General features: G+C 39.3%; 2 protein-coding genes across 6 annotated transcripts in view; both read right to left on the bottom strand.

Annotated features, from left to right (window-relative positions):
* Window positions 1-4,394, bottom strand: part of apba1a (amyloid beta (A4) precursor protein-binding, family A, member 1a) — a 59,581-nt gene extending 55,187 nt beyond the window's left edge. For all 4 annotated transcript variants that reach the window (XM_053228886.1, XM_034299018.2, XM_034299020.2 and 1 more), the window contains exon 1: window positions 4,239-4,394. The gene's annotated coding sequence lies outside the window, so the exon portion shown is untranslated. The remainder of the gene's footprint in view (window positions 1-4,238) is intronic.
* A 2,236-nt stretch (window positions 4,395-6,630) lies between these two features.
* On the bottom strand, window positions 6,631-19,584 carry ptar1 (protein prenyltransferase alpha subunit repeat containing 1). 2 transcript variants are annotated; one of them, XR_008300841.1, is made up of 8 exons: window positions 19,432-19,584; window positions 17,593-17,762; window positions 17,401-17,467; window positions 16,799-16,903; window positions 15,324-15,519; window positions 13,828-14,081; window positions 11,553-11,673; window positions 11,066-11,202 (listed from the first exon to the last, which is right to left on the bottom strand). XR_008300841.1 is itself a non-coding variant. In XM_026930974.3 (7 exons), exons 1-7 carry the CDS (start codon window positions 19,515-19,517, stop codon window positions 10,866-10,868), a joined length of 1,215 nt encoding a protein of 404 aa, XP_026786775.3. In that variant the 5' UTR covers window positions 19,518-19,584; the 3' UTR covers window positions 6,631-10,865. The 2 variants fall into 2 exon arrangements, 1 of the variants encoding a protein (XP_026786775.3); XM_026930974.3 differs by lacking the exon at window positions 11,553-11,673 and having other exon boundaries at window positions 6,631-11,202.
* Between the last annotated feature and the right edge of the window lie 5 nt (window positions 19,585-19,589).

Genomic DNA, 19,589 nt, shown 5'->3' with positions numbered 1-19,589 from the left:
CCAGAAGATGATTTATAAAAAGGTGTATTGCAGATACTGCAGATCATGCATGCGCACCACGGCGAACTTGCTTCCCACAAAAAGACTGAGAAAAAGATGAATAATACATCTCCATTTTTCAAACACCCAGATTTTTTTAGGCTTAGTGTCAGGTTATTTTGTGCAGTTTTTGAGATGTAGTTGGGTTCAAAATTTTGCTAAAACCTGGCAACCTTGGCCAGCATTTTCTAAAAAAATTCAAAGCCTGCCATCTTTAACATGGATGAGCTGTGAGAGGCTCACACTCCTCTGCCCTCCACAGCACTAGGCTGGTTATCTCAGAAAGGCCACGTGGCTTATAGGTTATATAGAAGCAGAGCTGAGGGGGAAATTTTCCATCTTTGCTCATCTGCCCAGAAAGATCTTCCTCAAGGGAAATTTGATGGAGCATCACCTCATGAACCTTCCATGACAAAATTCCGAGGAATATTTGCCAGTGGGACCGAACAGAGAGCACCCAACCTCTAAAAACACCCTGCGGTAAAGACAGCCATGTCACCTGCCTTCCAGACGTATAATTGTGGGCTGCCATGCCACGGGAGCGCTGACAAGAAATCAATGTTGACTAGAATTGAAAGGCAAACATGAGAAAAAGAGGGCTTTCAGTCTTGATTTCTCCAAGGGCCACATGCAAATTAAACCTGATCTCAGATTAAAAAGGAAAGGAATGTGCAAGATAAGACTTGAGGTGCATTCAGGAAATGTCCCAATGTCACAGGGTTGACATTTAACACACTGTCTAAAAAGTGGTGAATTAAAATCACTTCTTATGTATTTCAGTTTCAAAGTGACTACACAGGAGAATCGATTTTAGTCCAGGAGCAAGCGAAGTTCAACTCAATACTACATTTACGTTATTTTTTTTCCCCTAAACATCTGTAATATTGTACAGTAAATGCATATAATGCACAATAGGAGAATCTTTCCAAAGGCGTTGTTTGAAAATCTCATTAAATATCATTCTTAACTTGTTTTTCCTCCCAACTGCCTGAATTCTATTGAGAATAACTATATTCAGACTTGTGTATTCCTATTTGACCGTTCACCGGATTGAATTATTGATCTGTGCTTTGCCCTACAGGCAGGAGAACTGTTAAAAAACATAAAAGTGTTTGATGGGGATAACTGTTCACGTACAGTGAACACTGATTTCAGCACTGATAGGAATGTTAACAAGTATATCAACATTTGCTCGTTGAATGATTGCAGGATCAATATATGGAGCTGGAAAACTTTCTCAATGATTTCTCAATGCCGTCTCACATATAATACAGTACAATATACAGTACATTTAAATAATACTTTTTGCACGCTCCCATGAGTCTACATTCATCTACTATTACGTTTTGCATTTCCCATGAAATCCATACTCACTGATCAGACTGTATAGCGAGATATATACTGAAAACTATACTAAAATATTAAAAATATTATTTAATATTATATAAGCCAAACTTGAGAGTAAACAATGTTGTTCAGGACTTAATCCTTTACTCGTCTTTTTCAATTGCAAGTTAATACACATAATACACAAGTTAATACACTAAAAAAAATTTAAAAAAAGGATACTCATTTCATGTGTTATGAATCTTTTTCAGTTACTTGGTCTTTTAATCAGTCAACTATTAGCATAAAGGGTTCACATTATGCAAAACTACATACTCCTTGCTATTTTTTTTCCAAGTTCTACATAGTACATAGACAAAACGTATCATATGTCAGCCAGTGTACACTGTACATACAGAAACTACTAGTATTATACTAAGAATGATGAAAAAACTCTACACACATACCGTATTTACAGCATATTTTGCAAAGAAAAAACTTTTTAATGACCATGAGACAGTATGTTTATGACTTATGAAACTCGGTGGAGTACATCTTCTAATAATTCAAATTATAACTTCAAAAGAGGACATCAGGAAAAAAAAAAATAAAATGGAAAGCTCTAAAATAGAGCTCTTTAAAGAAAGGTTAAATTGTTTAAAATTATTTTGGTGACTTCAAATTAGCGCTAGTGTTTCCACAGGATACAGACCAGACATGGAACAATGCAGCGTTCCCCAACAGCTGTACTAGTATTTCTGTCTAATGCTAAGAGCTGATAAAGAACAGAACATATGTAATCTTACAAAGTAAGTCACTTGGGGCTACTTTAATACCATATACTTTAATGCCAAATACTTTAATGTGCTCATTTGAAGGTTGTGCAGCACATACAAACTGATTAAAAAAAATTTTTTTTTTTTAAATCAAGAAGGTGTCACAAGCAAAAAAGGTAGATTAATTGCAGGCTATGGCAGTGCACCTTCAAGTCTGATCTTTGTGAACTACCCCGCTTCCCTGTCAGACATTGAAACACTTAAACTTAGGAAGCTTGAAAATTTTACATTTACATTTTTAAACAAATCCAAGGAAATGATGTTGCTGAATTATTTCTGTTCTTCTTGTACCTGAAACTGGATGCAGTTGTAACACCCTTAAGTCCTTTATCATAATTTACAAGCACAAAAATCACTTTGATGGGATGCTGGTTACTGATCCTGACACTCTTCTCGCTCTCCAAACCTGATTTATCCTGATACTTCTTCTGCACTTGTGGCTTGTGCACTCTCTGATGAATTGTCCTATATGGACATTCTAATAATTTGCTCTTCCTAAAAACAGTTTATAAGTCTTACGCTTGGTCACTGGATAATCTCACCTGGATTCTGTAGACTTTTACCTGCACTGCTGCTGTAATCATAAAGACTGTCATGCACATGATGAACATCCTTTCAATACACTTACTACTGCTTGACTTTATAGTATACAGTTGTATAAGAGTATGATTTATAATCCTACTATCCGGTGTCACTTAGAGTCTGGTTCAGACTTGAGGTTTTTTCGTTTCAGGGAGCGTTTTGTTGCCACTGCTCATTACAGATCTAAATATAAATCTACATCTGGATTTCTGTAAAGCTGCTTTATGACTATGCGTATTGTTAAAAGTGTGATACGAAAAAAGCTCCTTTAAGGAGTCTACTATAAAGATACAGCAGGGCTAAATTGGCCAGCGGTCAATTCCACTCATCTCCACCAGAATTTAAAGACGAACAGTGAAATAATATGATTTTTCACACAAGCCTGTTGGAATCTGAAGCTTAATGCTGATTGAGATCTTATTTGCAAAGGGTGGGTCTAAGCCTACTGTACCACTGTACATCTGCACCACATAACCCGTCCTAAATCATTTCTTACTGCGACATCAGCATCCTGTGCACTGTCAGGAAAACACACATCAGCAGCTGAAATCCAGCTTTAAACAAAAAATATATAGAAAAATCACATAGATGCGCTATGCAAAAGCAGTTTTTTTTTTTTTTTTTTAATGCAGTGGTGTTGTGGACCTGCATGTCCAACATCATCAGCAATCAGGATGAGGAAAAGCGACTGATGCTCCATCCGGCATCGGAACACACACACACACACACACACACACACATGCGTAATGAGATTCATCTCAAGGATCTGTGTTTTGCAGGATTTCCGATTCACACTGAATGGCGATCAGACTGGCTCCTGCAGGAAAACACGCTCAGATCCAGAGGCTTGGACGCCATTCAAAGCCAGTGGACATCAAAAAAAAACCTCAGGAACCACAAGACTACTGCTTCATTCTCGTTTTCTAGCAATCTTAATCTTTAATCATGAATGATTTCTCAGCCTCTGACTCAAGCACTAGGCAGCTGCCTGCGCAAATCATGCGCAGAAACCCAAAGTTTGCCTTCATTACTGAGCCTACTACAGCTTATTATATAATAATATTAATGCAACATTCGTGGCAGTAGAAAGTTCTGGCTCTGCTGAATAATTTGGGCCCGGAACTCATCTGCATTACAGTCCAGTCCAGTCTCTTCCTGTGAAAAATAAAGTAGGAGCTACACTACTAAGGATTCTCCTTTTGTTTACATCATGAGCTACATGACTGCTGCGCTGCGCGTGCGACTCTGTAACAGCTGCTAATTTAAACTAATCCTCTCTGTCTCTCTCTCTCTCTCTCTTTCTCCTTCTCTTTCTCCCTCTCTCTCTCTCTCAAACACATACACAAACAGTGGACATGATGTTTCCCTGTTTTTCACGCGTTCCTCTTGGCTTTCAAACCCACACCCTCATAGACAAAGCTCAAAACCCGTCGTATAATCAGTAGCATCTCTCACCTGCGCTCGGCTGCCTGTTATTTCAGCAGTGGAACGGAACAGCAGCCCCGCCCGACTCCACCATCTTCCTCCTCCGTCCCCGCCTCGCGCTCCGACTCACGGCGTGGTGGGCGGAGCAACGTGACGTCAGAAGCTTCCCACTCAGTCCATACAGAAAGCCATGTATTATGATTTTAACACGTGAATATTATATACATATAACATAAGTGCAATGTATATTTTTCTCAATGATCCACATATGTAATCTTTTCTTAACAGACTTCAGCTCACTCATATGTGCCTTTACCTGCTAAACAAGAAAAAGCTGCAAGATTTTATTTTTTTTTATGTATAGCCTATACAGTATATAACCAGCAGTGAAATGAAAACCTGTTATGACTCTTTTATGAATGTCAGATAATTAAAAAAAAAAAATTCTTTTATAAATCTTTATATGAGTTTGCATGTTGTCCAGGGTTCCAGGGTTTCCTCCGGGTACTCCGGTTTCCTCCCCCAGTCCAATGCCATGTGTTGTAGGCTGATTGGCATCTCTAAACTGTCTGTAGTGTGTGAATGGGTATGTGAGTGTGTGGTGTGTGTGCGATTGTGCCCTGTGATGGGTTGGCACCCCGTCCAGGGTGTCCCCCGCCTTGTGCCCCAGGTCCCCTGGCATAAGCTCTAGGCTCCCCACAACCCTGTGTAGGATAAGCGGCACAGAGAATGGATGGATGGATGGATGGATGGATGTTACCCAGTTCTAAATACAAACACAATCCTGTTTGTTTTTATTAAAACATTCCATCTAAAAGGAAAAAGGTTTTTTAAATACTTTTTTTGATACATTTAAGCTATATTGCACAAGCAAGAATGCTGTTATACTGAATACTGGCACGACTGCGATTTGGCCGCAGGTTATCACAGCTGTGTCGATGTTCAGCACAGCAGCATGACTGCGAGTGTGATTATTGCTTTTATACAACAGTTCTATTAATAAGAAATTTATATCAAGTAACTGACATTTCAGACACAATATTGTCAAATAGTTTGCTTATTTTTCCTCCGTCAACGAAAATAGTTCCCAAAGAAGCCACAACTGGATCGAGTGTTACGCACAGACTGATTGACAGCCTGTAGTAAGTGTGGTAACGGTTTCAGTGTAAACTAGCTATTGGTAGGATTGAATTTTATGTAGCGAACACAGACAAGCAGAGTGATACACACAGTGAAATGTCTCGGTGCTGTAATACTAAATATCAGCACTCTTGGAACGCTGCTTGACCAATTAAATTAGTGGATCAGCATTAACTATTGTCTAATATGATGTAATCATGGGAGGAAGAAGTATAGAAAAGGTCATGCTCTCTAACAGAGCACATGTTTGTCAGTAGAAGATCCAAGTAGGGATCCAGAGAGTCGCTCTTTTGTTGGTAAAATGTGAGTTTGAATCCCAACGATGCCATTTGTGGCTGGACGTTCAAGAAAGCAGGACTGGCCATGCTTTCTGTGTAGGAAGGATGGCATTCCTCTCTCCTTTTAATTAGAATGACAGTGGCTTGTGTGTACAGAGGAGCGTAGTAGGCGGCTTGCTCCGAGTGTATTCCACTGTCCTGTGATGCAACATGAGCAGACTGTGTCTCATAGGAAGACATCTGAGCATTTCCACCCTCTCTGTTTGTTAGCTGTTGTGTGATAGGGGAGAAATAGCTAGTGTGTGGGAATTGGCAATGATTGTAATAACCAATCAGGAAACTCGCTGCAAGCATTACATTCTTCCTGCTGCTAGCTTTTTCATGCCAGTCGTGGAGTAGGGGCCTCTTCTTTGCAAGATGACGACATAGGAGTCTCTTCATGGTGGATGTACATACTTTGGTCTTGGTGGAGTTGCTAGGATTTTCCCGTGGTACCAAGCGCAAAAAGGCACTGTCTCTAAATACAGCCACATGTGTGCACCTATTTGTGGACCTAATTAAAATCCTAATTATGACAATTGGCCAATCATAAGCTTTTAAGTCATTACATCTATTTCTGGATTTTTTTTTCTTCTAGATTGTACAAAGAGATAGTCAACTTTGTGTATGTTAAACTTCTGACCCACTGGAATTCTGGTAAAGTGAATTAAAGCTGAAATAAATCTCTCTAATCGATTGCCCAAAAAAAAAAAAAAGAAAAAAAAAAAAAGTACAGTAACATGAAACGTGTGGAGCTGTGAAAAACTTAGCTTGAATATCTTTAGCCTAGGTGTATGTAAACTTTTGGCCTCAACTGTAAATGACAAACAGCTAATTTATTCCAATTATATCTCTTGAAATAGAGTGGATAAGACAAGGACTAATGATTCATAACTTTTAATTTACTGGAAAACTGGAGGATTCTGGCCGCAGCTGCTGAAATTTGAAGTTATTACAAAGCTTCATAGTGAAAAAGTCTGCAATTCTGTTTTTTCCAGAGAATTTTTTTTATTTCATGTGGTAGGCAACTGACAAAAACAATTACTGTGGTTACAAGTCTTTTTAATCTACAAATAAATATATAACACACAGACAAAATGCTAGATTTGTTAGCAACCTACAGTACCTTATGTAAACTTACCTAGAAATATGTGAGAAGGAACAAAAAGCACTACAAAACTACATTATTTCTTCCCAAAGCTTGATGAAAATTGAGAGAATGTATCTGCATAGATGCACCAGCGCCATTTCAGTCATGATGTAGAGGTTATGGCAGAACAGGCAGTTAATACACAGACATGATGCGAGAAAGAAAAGTAATATGGACATCACCTTATTTAAGACAACGGTAATGAATACACTTCAGGCTAGATTTATGGTCAAAGCCCTAAAATGATAAGACTTACAAAAGAAGCGATTCTTAGAACCAGCAGCTTTTCTCCTGATAACATAAGACTGTATGATTGGCTCTGGTTCAGCAGGTAGTTGGTTTAGTGGCAGAACTTGTACAGCAGTAGCACAAAATGCAAAAGTGTGTGGAAGGAAAAACTAGGAGGAAGATTTTTCTCCTTTTTTTGTGCCACTTTGGACCAAGGAAGCAGAAAAAAAAAACACCACGAAGGCATGTTTGTTTCCAGTAATCTTCAAACAAGTAACAGAAATGGCAGCAGGAAATATGACAACTGCTACAAGTAACAGACATGTAACAAGAATCAGTTCAGGTAAATGTAAGTACATCTTACCACAGTGTAAAGGGACTGTATAGAAGTCAGTATTTATAAGTAGCGTTTAGTGTAACCAAGAAGGGATTATACACTCACTGACCACTTTATTAGGAACACAGGTACACCTGATCATTAATGCAATTAGCCAATACAATGGCAGCAGCACAATCTATAAAATCATGCAGATACAGGTCAAGAGCTTCAGTTAATGTTCACATCAAACATCAGAATGGAGATAATATGTGATCTCAGTGACTTGGTTGTTTGTGCCAGATGGGCTGGTATGAGTATTTCAGAAACCGCTGATCTCCTGGGATTTTCATGCAGGACAGTCTCCAGAGTTTACACGGAATGGTGCGAAAAACATCCTGTGAGTGTCAGTTCTGTGGGTGGAAAAGCCTTGTTAATGAGAGAGGATAGAGGTGAATGGATAGACTGGTTCGAGCTGACAGCAGGGCCATGATAACTCAAATAACCACGCTTTACAACCGTGGTGAGCTGAAATGCATCCCAGAACAAACAACACATCGAACCTTGAGGCAGAAGGGCTACACCAGCAAAAGACCACATCAGACTCCACTCTTGTCAGCCAGGAACAGAATCCCGAAGCTACAGTGAACACAGAATCAACAAAACTGGATAATTGAAGACTGGAAAAAGACCAGATGATGGTTTTCCAATCTTCAACTGCCCAGGTTCAGAACCGCCGTTCACTGGATGTTTTTTGTTTTTCGTGCCATTCCGTGCAAACTCGAGAGACCTTTGTATGTGAAAATCTCAGGAGATTTCTGCAATTTCTGAAATACTTAAACCAACCTCTCTGGCACCAACAACCTTGCCACGGTTACAGTCACTGAGATCACACTTTCCCCGGTTCTGAAGTTGGACGTAAATATTAAATTAAGCTCTTAATCTGTACCTGCAGGAGTTTATGCATTGCGCTACTGCCCCATGATTGGCTGATTGGACTGGGTCCTAATAAAGTGGTCAGTGACGGCATTAAAACCATCCTTTACCAACTAGAAAATGACTAAAACCTACTTTATTGTCCTAGGTTCAGAGAACAGAACGAAGAATTATATGATGAACTTCGTTATAATGACAGTCTACCTTTCAATGCGTTTGGTTGTAGAGTGAAGGAAGAATGGGCTTTTATTGCCAAGCTACTGCACCCCAGAGCGATGTGGTGCGAGAGAAACACTCCAGGCTAAGCAAAAAAAGAAAAAACAAAACAAAAACAAACAAAACAGTAAATAGCCCTAGATAAAAGTTATTTGATCACTATACAAGTGTGGAAATGGAACACTTCATTTCGTATTGTCACTGTGCAACTGCGCAAATATCATTTCCTAAGACAAACTGTACACTTCATTGTACACAAAATGAAAACCCAGTCTAGTTTTTAGCTAAATTACAAAGTCAGTTTGGATTATCCAGAGTATTATTTTCAATCAAGTTGTATCTGTGGAACAAACCTAAAGATGTTCTAGATATGTTTAAGAACTTAAATGTGTTTCATTGTCAATATAAATCTATTCTCTGACTAGTAAATAGTTTTTATTACGTGTAAAAAGATAGTATAGTACATTTGAAAATGACAAGCATATGCTTTCCTACAAACAAACCTAGACAAATGTGCCATGAATCTCTTCTGCTTTACAAGATTGTTCTATTTCAAGGGTTATAAGAGGCCAGAAATTTCTCATGCACGGCTAGATCAACCATGACTGTCTAAAGCAGGGTTTACACTGTGTGATTTCAGTGGTCTGTGAAGATTATACCACGTCATGCTGTATGAGACGATCCCATTAACATCTTGCTCGAATACTATGACAGACTGTGATAACACGCTCGTGTCGCTTTATACTATGAAGATGCTCTAAACATACCTGCGATTAAAGAAAATTATTTGTTCTGCTTATACCATCATTCAGTGCGATCCACGTTTGCATAAACAGAAACATTCTTTGACGTGAGTTTGAGGTAAGGATTTTTTGTGTCCATGATCATGTTTTGTTCACGTTTTGCCATTACCGGTGCTACTACTGTATTTGTAGCTGTCCAGTGAGTTTCCCATATTCCTATGCTGCCTTCCTATTGGTGGATTTGAGATGAGCATTGTAGTAGCAGTCATAATCTGAGATTTTAGTTACATAATTCTGAGACTACCAGAATTTTTTTTTTTTGTCGAAAGACTTTGGTCACAACGGCACTGAATCACCTGCCTGTAAGAAGATCACATTATATGATCACAGGTCTCAACACACGACCACGATTCTTTTACGATTTGTGATTTTTGTCTGTGACGGAAAAACAAGGCCTAAAATCGTACAGTGTAAACCCAGCTGAAATGTTCAGTTTGAATAAATTGTGATATGAGTGAGTGAAATTTATAACAATTCTTTGCATAAATATAGTTCAAAAGTAGTGTTAAAAGAGAAGCAGCATCTGTCAACCCAGGCCTGTTAAAGCCTTCTTTTGTGGCTGCAGAAAATTAGCACCATTCGACAAGTGTTAGACTTCAGCTTTGTAGCTTGTACTGATTCTAATCACAACACCGTCCTCACGGGTAGACGAGTCAAGAAATGCTCATGCTCTATTGCAAATTCCCCTTCATAACGAAAACTCAGGCTACATAAAAGGAATAAAATCACACTGTTTGTGCTTTAACACTGAGATTCTTCACACAGCATCACACCTAATGGTTCTGTCTAGATGATCTTTGTTTTAGAGTGTGATGAACGTGCCTCTATAAGATGATATAGTTAACTGTGAAGCCTGAGCCACAGCTTTGCCATTACACGAACAGAAATATACCTAAAAATTGCACAAGCACTACCCATTTCTGTTGTGTATTATTGGCTGTGTATAAAAACTATTAATAAATATTGATCCCAAATGGCTCAGCCTACCAAGTTTTTAATGTTTCTGAGAAACTCTGTGATTGTGCTTACATCATTAACTGGAGCAAAGTGCTCTGAAATTTGTGTAGACCTGTACAAAAGTTCAAAGAGCAAATAAACAAGTAGACAAGTAACCAAAGTCTGTCTGCTCTTAATGACACAGAAGGAAGTGGGATAGGATCAGTTTAATCTCCAATGTGTGCACCTAAGTCTCTTGACAGGAAATGTACAACTGAAGGCAGCATCATTAAGACGTCCTGTACTCGTTTAAATTGTGCAAAAAAAAAAAAAAAAAAAAAAAAACAATATAAAAAGTTTCAAATAACTGAGGAAAAAAATAAATAAAAAAAACAGACCTGAGATATCAAGTACCTGAACAAAAGCAGATACTGCAGACCAGCATTACTCTGCCATGGCTCATCACTTGGTTTTCATCATGAAGGGGAATTCACTTGTAGAGCTTCTCTGACAGTCTGGCCTTCTTCAGTTGTGCAGGACGTGCGTGGGTGGTGCCAAAACTAAGCTGATCTATCAAACCTCGCCCATTACCATGTGGGCGGAGTATATCTTGAGCTACTGACCTATGACAGAGTCCAGCCACTTCCTGTATGCGTTGGCGAAACGGCCCTGTTCAGGGTTCCTGCAGCTGCTGAGGATACGTGAGATGAATGTGTGTTCAGAAGGGAGAGTGGGGCAGGGCGGCCCTCGCTTCAACCTTTTACTGTCCTGTGTGTAGCCTCCGTGCTTACTGCCCTCTAGTGTACAGTCAACATCCATGGCCTGGGAGCTCCTGCTTTCATCACTGGGGTCTAAAGAGTCATTAAGCAGAGTGTGGGCGTGGCCTGGAGATAGAGGATCCTTCTCTTGACTGTGATTCCTCCAGTGATGCCACAGATAGAACACATGGCGTCTGTTCGAGGGAAGAAATAAACACTTCAGTCTGAGATGTATGGACAAATGCATCTTTCCATTATACAGATTACTTGCTATTTAAATGCAAAAGCTTATGGGATTTAACAAAATGGCACCTGGCAGCCTGGGAAAGCCCTTCGCACTATATACAGTCCTGAAGTAAATTTCTAGCATTAAAATCTGGTTACCACCAAAAGTTAAAGAGAGAAAATTATATTTAAAGATTTTTTCCAATTCCACTGCAAAGACACACTGCCTACTGCTGTATTTATAACCTGATCTACTTATTTGATAATCTGATCTAAATCTTAAAGAATTATATGTTTACAATGGAAAATGAGTTCTCACTTTTATTATCAGAATCATTCACATCAGTCTCATCAGCTGAGGAAAAAGTCACTTTCAGCATTTAAACATGAGCCCCATCATGAGCCCCATCATGAGCCCCATCATGAGCCCCGGTTCTGTTCTGTTGAATAAATTTCTTGTTATTAATGTCTTTTTAATTATGCCATTTAAAAAATTTGGTTGCTGTAATCGGTACACAATATTGAAGCACTCTTCTTTGTTTTGATGTGATGGTGCAGGAGCATTGCAGACATTTTGACAGCCAGGATCTGATTACAAACTGAAATGATTAGGCTTGTATCTGTTTGGCTACGGCATGTAACTAACCAAATCATGAGAAAAGCGCATTTAAGGTAGCAAGGTTTTAGAGATATTTAAACAGACTGACTGCAGTTTTTTTAAACTGGCTCCTTACACATGATCTTTGCAAGGTCAACAAGCAAGGTCTCTTAAATAAAATCATTTCCTCACAGATAATAACCTCAACAACTGCCTGATATAAGGGATGATAAAAGACCAAAGTCAGTTTATTTGGGGGAAAAAATACAAAAAAAAAAGTTACAATTGTCTGTTGTAATCATACATGGTAAATTGAGAGCAGGTTAAAAATGCTGGAGTATTGCATTGAAAACATTATATAATAGCTTTAAATAAATACAGCAGAAATGAATACTATAACTAAACTAAACTATAACCACAGTAGGAACAGCACTGTAAATAAGCGCAAATTGACAGCAGGAGCTGAAGAGGTATAAAACATTTTTCACCAAGCACCTGTTCTCTTCCCAAAGCCCCAGAGAGCATGAGAGAGAGAGAGAGAGAGAGAGAGAGAGAGAGAAAGAGAAAGACAGAGTTCTCCTTAGTGACCTATGGTTCTGCAGCACAGGATCATCCATCAAACTATAACACTGCACTATAAACACATCAGGCCAGTCTAGCAGAAGGCCAAGGACAACCTACTGGAGACAAAGTCACAGCACTCACACAGTGCACAGCACACACAGTGCTCACGCACACTCCAGCAGCACAGCATGCAGCTGGAAAACACATTCTACCTTATCGCCAATCCAGATGGAGGTTAATAAACAGAGCCACTGAATGGAACTGTAGCTAATGTGCTATGCCATATAATTGGTACAGATTTAGAAAATACGACAAATCCTCCAATAAGACTTGAATGTACAGATGGAGGACAAAGAAGAAAAAAAAAAAAACAGTTGCTTTGTTACACTGTATGAAGTATTTTGCTTTAGATGGAAAGATCACTGCAAATCAATACAGTTATTCTGACTGATCACCTTCATCCTATGATGAAACGTTTCTATCCTGATGGGAGTGGCCTCTTCCAGGATGACGACAGGGAATGAGGGCTCACTGAATGAGTTAATAAGCGTGAAAATGATTTAAATCCTACACAATGGCCTTCACAGACACCAGATCTCAAACTATCGATCACCTGTGAGAGATTTTGGAGCGACATGTTAGACAGCACTCTCAACCACCATAAATTTTTCCTGTAATTTCTCACCTGTCTGTATGTCTACAGCACTCCAAGAACATGTAATAAAATGAGTACACTGAGCAAAGAGCGGTATGCATTGAAACAGACTGACATTCAACCTACACTGATTTACAGACAGACCATTTCACATTCTTATTAACCTCTGGGTTGTATGGACCGTGTAGTCTATGAAAATGACCTAAAAATATTAATATATAAAAATAAATGACTAAAAGATTTGAGAGTAAGATACATACAGGCTGTACATGTTGGAAATGAAAGGATAAAAACAACTCCATCATTAGCAGCAAATAAAATACAGCATTAAATAATAACAGTACTAATAACATAATATATCAGAACAAATTTCATTGGAATACTTTTAGGCAAGTAAATTAATAAAGGCATCATTAATGCCACTTTTTTAATCTGTATCAATTATGTGTCTTAAAAGTAATATTACGTGCAAACAGTTAACAAGGTAACACGTGCTTATTGGTGTCACCTTTTATGTGGTTGACTCTTAAATGGTTTCTGGAGCACACTATAGTGCACTACATAGGGAGCATATATGGTAAATCTGTAGACAGCCGGGATTCAACTGATCTGTGTGTTGAAGCAGAGAATAAGACTCTTTTTGGTGTATTTTTAAGTGAGAATGCGTAGCAGGGTACGTGCATGTTAAAATACAGAGCAACTACGCAAAATGCATGAAAGTTGGCAGCTCTGACGTCTGGATGTAAAAAGTGTAAATTGTGTGCCATATGCCCTCACCTGTGGCACCACAGGGTCTCGTGGCCTGGGTATGACTCAATGAGGTCAGTGCAGAGCTCTATCTCGTCGTGGAAGAGCTGAGGGATGGTATCGGTGTGTGGCTCGTCCACTGAGCCTCCTCTGTTAGGCTGCTGGGCCTGACCCAGCTCGGCTAACAGCGCCTTGAGCAGGAACTGGCGGTAGTGAAATCCGCTGTGGTCAGACACATGCGTGGACACCCAAAGTCTTGTGGAGGAGAGTTCGTCATGAAGAACCTGCACAGGGAAAGCACAAACATGCTACTAATACATACCATTAAGAGAAAGTTTGGGGTCAGTAGTGGTAGAAATTAAACTAAATCACCTGGACTGACTGAACAAACCAGACCTTTAATGATCCAAATACACAAACATGTAAAGACGACGACTCCTAAACAAGTCCCTATTACTAAAGAGATACGAGACAGCATCATTACTGCCCTCTCTATTAACCAATTAACTTTAAAATATTGCAGAGTTGCTTATATGGCTCATGCTTGATAGCCGCATGCTTTGTTTGGTTTGAGCTCAAGCGATTTCTACTGTTGCTATGACCATATAATCTTAATATCAAGACACCTCAGAACAATAGACTTTTCTGAGATATTGCAAGAATCCTTTTCAGTGTTCGTTTTATTTAATGTCTACAACAAGTAGAACACCAGCGGTGTCAATGGGGACGCCTCCGCCACCAACAAGCCTACTACTTCTAGTTACTTATCTGTATGCCTCTAACAGCCCTAGAACACATTTCAAACAGGAAGGAAGCTACTGAAGGAAAACTATTTCAGCCTTTTGACCATGCTGTGATCTTAAACCTGTTTGATCAATTCCAAAAATCTAATCAGTTCATCTGCTGGTTACAACGATAATTCCATAGAAATCCTACAAATATGCAACCTCTCCTTCATGAGTCATTGCGCTAATGAGAAACAGACTGACAGATGCACAGAGAAATGGACAACCTGAAAACATAACGCTACCCCCACCTAGTTGCAGAGGCATAATAAAAAAACATTTTTTTTTTAAATGCAAGACTACTGTTCGGTTGCCAGTTTGTTATCAAGCCTATAAAAACATATTAATACATCGCACATTGTGCATCATAGAAACATTTTCAAGTATTGTGCCTACTCCTAGTTCCAGCCCCCTTTAATATAAGAAAACACTTTGGGGCATTGTAATGATAAAAGAAGCTTCAGAAAGTGCAAGGCAGCAATTTTAGGCATTAACATGGCCATATAAAATCAAAAATATTTTTATTGTTTATTAAAGAGAAAAAATTTAAAACAAGGGAACAGTATCACCATAAAACACAGCAAAAAACACCACCCTCAAACCATTTCCTGTCCTCACAACTAAATAACATACAATCACAATGTTCACTGTGTTAGTCTCAGTACAATAATGTTAATCTGCATTAAATATACAGTAAACACACCTTGAGTAAGAAGTACACACACAGTTTGCCCACTCTACCTTCAGATTGCCTTTGGCCATGTGCTGCAGGACCCAGATTCGGTGTGACCAGGCGTTGTAGTTGCTGGCGTAACGGCCCGCCGCATCGGCACACACCTTCATCTCCTCGTGCACGGCTCTCTGTATCTGCTCACTGTAGTCGCTTCTCTCGTCAGCTCCACACGGCTCCTTCTGCAGCCTCTTCAGCACCCATCGCCTTCCCCACACACACACACACAATCACACACCATCACACACTATCACACACTATCACACACCACTACTACACCTGACTATCACACAGGTACTGTATTAAAACTTCTCAGCTATGCATCTCTTTTTCTTTTTTGCTTAATTTTCTATCTATTTTAATTAACCATTTCAAACAAGCTAGATTAGTGCAGCATGTGGACAATAAACGGTGTGTGTGTGTGTGTGTGTGTGTGTGTATCATTTTAACACAGCTGGAGCATAGTGATGCCAAGATCATAAGTTTGATCATCAACATTAAAATGGTTTCTAAAGATCTGTGGGCTAGATGGGAGTGTAAATGCTGATAGTAGAACCCTACTCCAACTCTCACTTCCTTGAAAAAGGAAAAGAGAAAATGGTGAATTCAAATTGATGTCAAAATTAAATAGAAATATGAAAAAGAGAAAAGACTGATATTAAAATGAATAATAATTTTCTATTAAGCACAAAGAGCTTCATACCCATCAGTCATCTTAAATTATAGCACAATTCAAATTGTAGTTTAAAGATTAAAAGTGAAGGATTATACAGAATAATGTTATTAATTGAATAATAAAAATTATATTACAAGAATAATTTTTCTCTTTTTAAGCACTGCACTACATCAGTTGTATTCTCCTCAATGTAATATTAAACAGATGTGACCTACATTTTGATTTTTATTCATTTCGCAGATGTTTCGGCCCAAAGCGACTTGCAAGTGAGGCAGAATACAAGTCAAGCAGCGAGCCGAGCCTCTGAGAGTTAAGCTTCCTGCTCAAGGGCCCAATAGCGGCTTTCTGTCAGCTCTGGAATTTAAGCTCATGACCATCCCATCACCTCTGAGCTTCCACTGCCCTTAAATCCCTTTAAAAACCCTTAAACCTCCAGCAATATATTTGAGCTAGTGCTATGGAACCAATAAGTCACCACTTCCCACCCACGATCCAGAGCAGAAGAACTGCGGCGCCTGCTCAAAAATCTGAGGGGACAGAGTGAAAAATTAATGCTAATGACGCTTAGAAAATAGGACTGAATAACTTATTTTGAGATACTTGATATTTTATCGATCTGCTCATATGACCTGATTTGGGTGTACGTAGAGAAAGCGTACGGCTGAGGGATGGCTGCAGTAGCTTCTTTAACTGGGTCAGTAATTTATATGGCAAACTGATGCTGAATTAATACTGCTATACTATTAAGAGCATAATCTTGTAGCTGTGCTTGCATTACAGATGAGGACGAAGAATTAAAATCAGCCTGACCTGTGTATCCATGTCTCTGGGCTTTTCGGATACTTGGTCAGCGCTAATTTCCCCAGGTAAAGGTCTTTCTCTGGATTCAGCACTCCACACTGAAGGAGTTCCTTCCTGCAAATTTTAAGACCGAGAAAGATTTAAAACCGAGTCTTGACTATAGCTCCATCTAATGGACAATTTGAAATAATCCCGAAAAAATCTCTGATGTTAATGGAGTCTGGGTGTCAAATCATCATCTATCAAATGCAGCACCTGAGGGTCTCGTCTCCTCTAACTGAAGAACACATTTATATTTATATCACAGTGCAGGGGTGAAGGACTTGAGCGCAAGTCTTATTTATGAATGTGCAAGCACTTTCTATAAACAGCAGCCGCTGACACAGTCATTCCCGAAAAAGACCGAAAGTCAAAAAAATAAATAAATAAAAGTGTCAGAGTGAAAACAGAAAAAAACAGACAGCCAGTACAGATTATTTGAGGAAAGAAATATATATATATATATATATATATATATATATATATATATATATATATATATATATATATATACACACACACACACACATACACACACACACTTGTGGTTAACGGTGAAAGCGATTCAGTACCTGACGTTCCAGGCAGTGGTAAAGTCCGGGTTTAGTAGCAGTACTGTGGATGTGATGTCAACCAGCGCTGAGTGGAGAGATAGAGCTTCGATTAGATCCTCTGTTCTAATCATTATTGTCACGCCCTTGCCGCATTATGGTTTGATGGTATGACCCATCGAAATGGAATAAACAAATAAGACATGGCCTTACCCTCGCGGTCCAGCCACTGCTTGCGTTGCCGGTAGAGCAGCAGCTTGTTGTGCACGTAGGGCAGTAGGAACTTCACGCACCAGCTTTCCACCCCGAGCTTATTCTCCACCAAGACGATGGGGCTTCTGTTGTACCTGGCCTCCGGGCACGGTATGAGACCGATCTCATCTCTACAATCAAAATAAAACAAAGTGTCAAACATGGACAAAAGTCTTAGGGTGCCTTCACTTATGCAGCGTTTCATCTGTTTAAATCGAACCCTGCTGTGTTCCCCTCTTGATGTGGTTCATTTAGGGAGGTCAGAACACATGAGGTTAATCACACGAGGATGCGGACCAAAATAACTGATCTGACCATCTGTGCGACGTGGTCTCGGTCCGGTTCCAAGTGAACTCTAGCGTGATTCATTTTCACTGAGAAAGTGAGTCAGCTCTGAATCCATCCAGCTGCAGGAAGGGAATAAAACATGTATAATGGGATACGCGCAACCTTTTCTCACAGACAGCCATGAGGAGCAAACTTAGCCAAAGGAAAGAGATGTAGCGCTTCAGAAATGCCACGTGTTCTGAATGTTTCCAATCCACAACCTGTTTTAAACTAGTTTTTGCATAATTATCAATTCATTTATATAGCGACAGCTCTGCCTCTCTCCAGGATCAGGTGATTTTTGATCATATATGAGCTATGGACCTGTTCCATATGTCTGACAACAAATGAAAAAGTTTTATGACCATGTTTTTTTTTAAGGAAGTTTTTATGTTTTTCAGACTCAAGAAATAGATTAACAGATGCAAAACCTTCCTTAAAAACAGCAGACACAGGGCTGCTTTATTCAAGCTGGAAATCCTTCGAGTATCAATACTAACCTGAAACTCTGGATCAGTATCAGATCAGATTTAACACATTTTGCAATTTATTCCACTGAAGCATTTTATAGTCGTGACTGCATGTGATGCTGACTGACTGACCTATCTTGCCTTAAAGCATGTCATCGCACCTATAACATGGCAACAGAAGCTCGCAGAGACTCGGCCGGGTTACGGAAAAGACGTCAGCCTGTACTCAGCGCTCCGATATAATATCAATATCAATATCAATGTTGTAGCAAAAAAAAGGAAAAAGCAGGATTGACACATCTCTGCTTCTTTATATGACCCAGATCAAAGCTGACTCTGTGCTATCAGCTAGCTGGCACAGTTATAACCTTGGGGACAGACTAATGAGGACTTGGGTCACTGAGCATCATGAATTTGGGTTGCCTGAAAAAAACCAAGAGGAGTAGATTAGTCAATAGTTTAGTTTTATGTTTTATGGGAAAAGCATATCAGGTCAAATTCACATTAAAGAGGCATTTCATTCATGTGACAGGAACGCCCTTTAGTCCTAGTGATGCAAAAAAGAAAAGAAAAAAAAAAGAAAAGAAAAGAAACAGCTGTGACAGATATCAAGAAAGCAGAAAGCAGTCTGAGTGAGATTTGATTTGAACTGTCAGTCTGGTGTCAGTTTCTATGCAAGTTGTTAAACCGTTCAACACCAACGTAAGGTGTTTATAACTACATAATAAAATACAAATAACCTGTTATACAGTTAAAGGCAGAAGGCAGAAGGCAGGACACAATCTATCTTCAGTTCAGCAAAGACTCTCATTGTGTAAAGACTAGCTGTGCTAAGCTAGTCTGAGATACACCTGTCCACCAAACAGCTACAGCCAACTAGCTAGCTAGCTCCAAGAAGTAGTTTACAGGGTTAGCACGCGCCAAATGTGCGTTCGCGTGCGTGAACATATCAGACTATAAAGCACAAAAAACGACGACTACAGATAAAACCAAAGATACATACATGCCAGGGTTTCTCTTAAAAGCGTTAGTGATATCTTTGACAACTCTCTGGACCAAGACATCCACCTCCTCTTCCGACTCAGCCATTTTCAGAGCGCGAGTGACATCAGTACGAGTGACTCAACCTCATCCGGGACACCGAGCAGCTTTCGCGCATGC

The sequence above is a fragment of the Pangasianodon hypophthalmus genome, chromosome 24 (assembly GCF_027358585.1).
Source record: "Pangasianodon hypophthalmus isolate fPanHyp1 chromosome 24, fPanHyp1.pri, whole genome shotgun sequence".
NCBI lineage: Eukaryota > Metazoa > Chordata > Actinopteri > Siluriformes > Pangasiidae > Pangasianodon > Pangasianodon hypophthalmus.
This window is presented reverse-complemented; position numbering and strand designations above follow the sequence as displayed.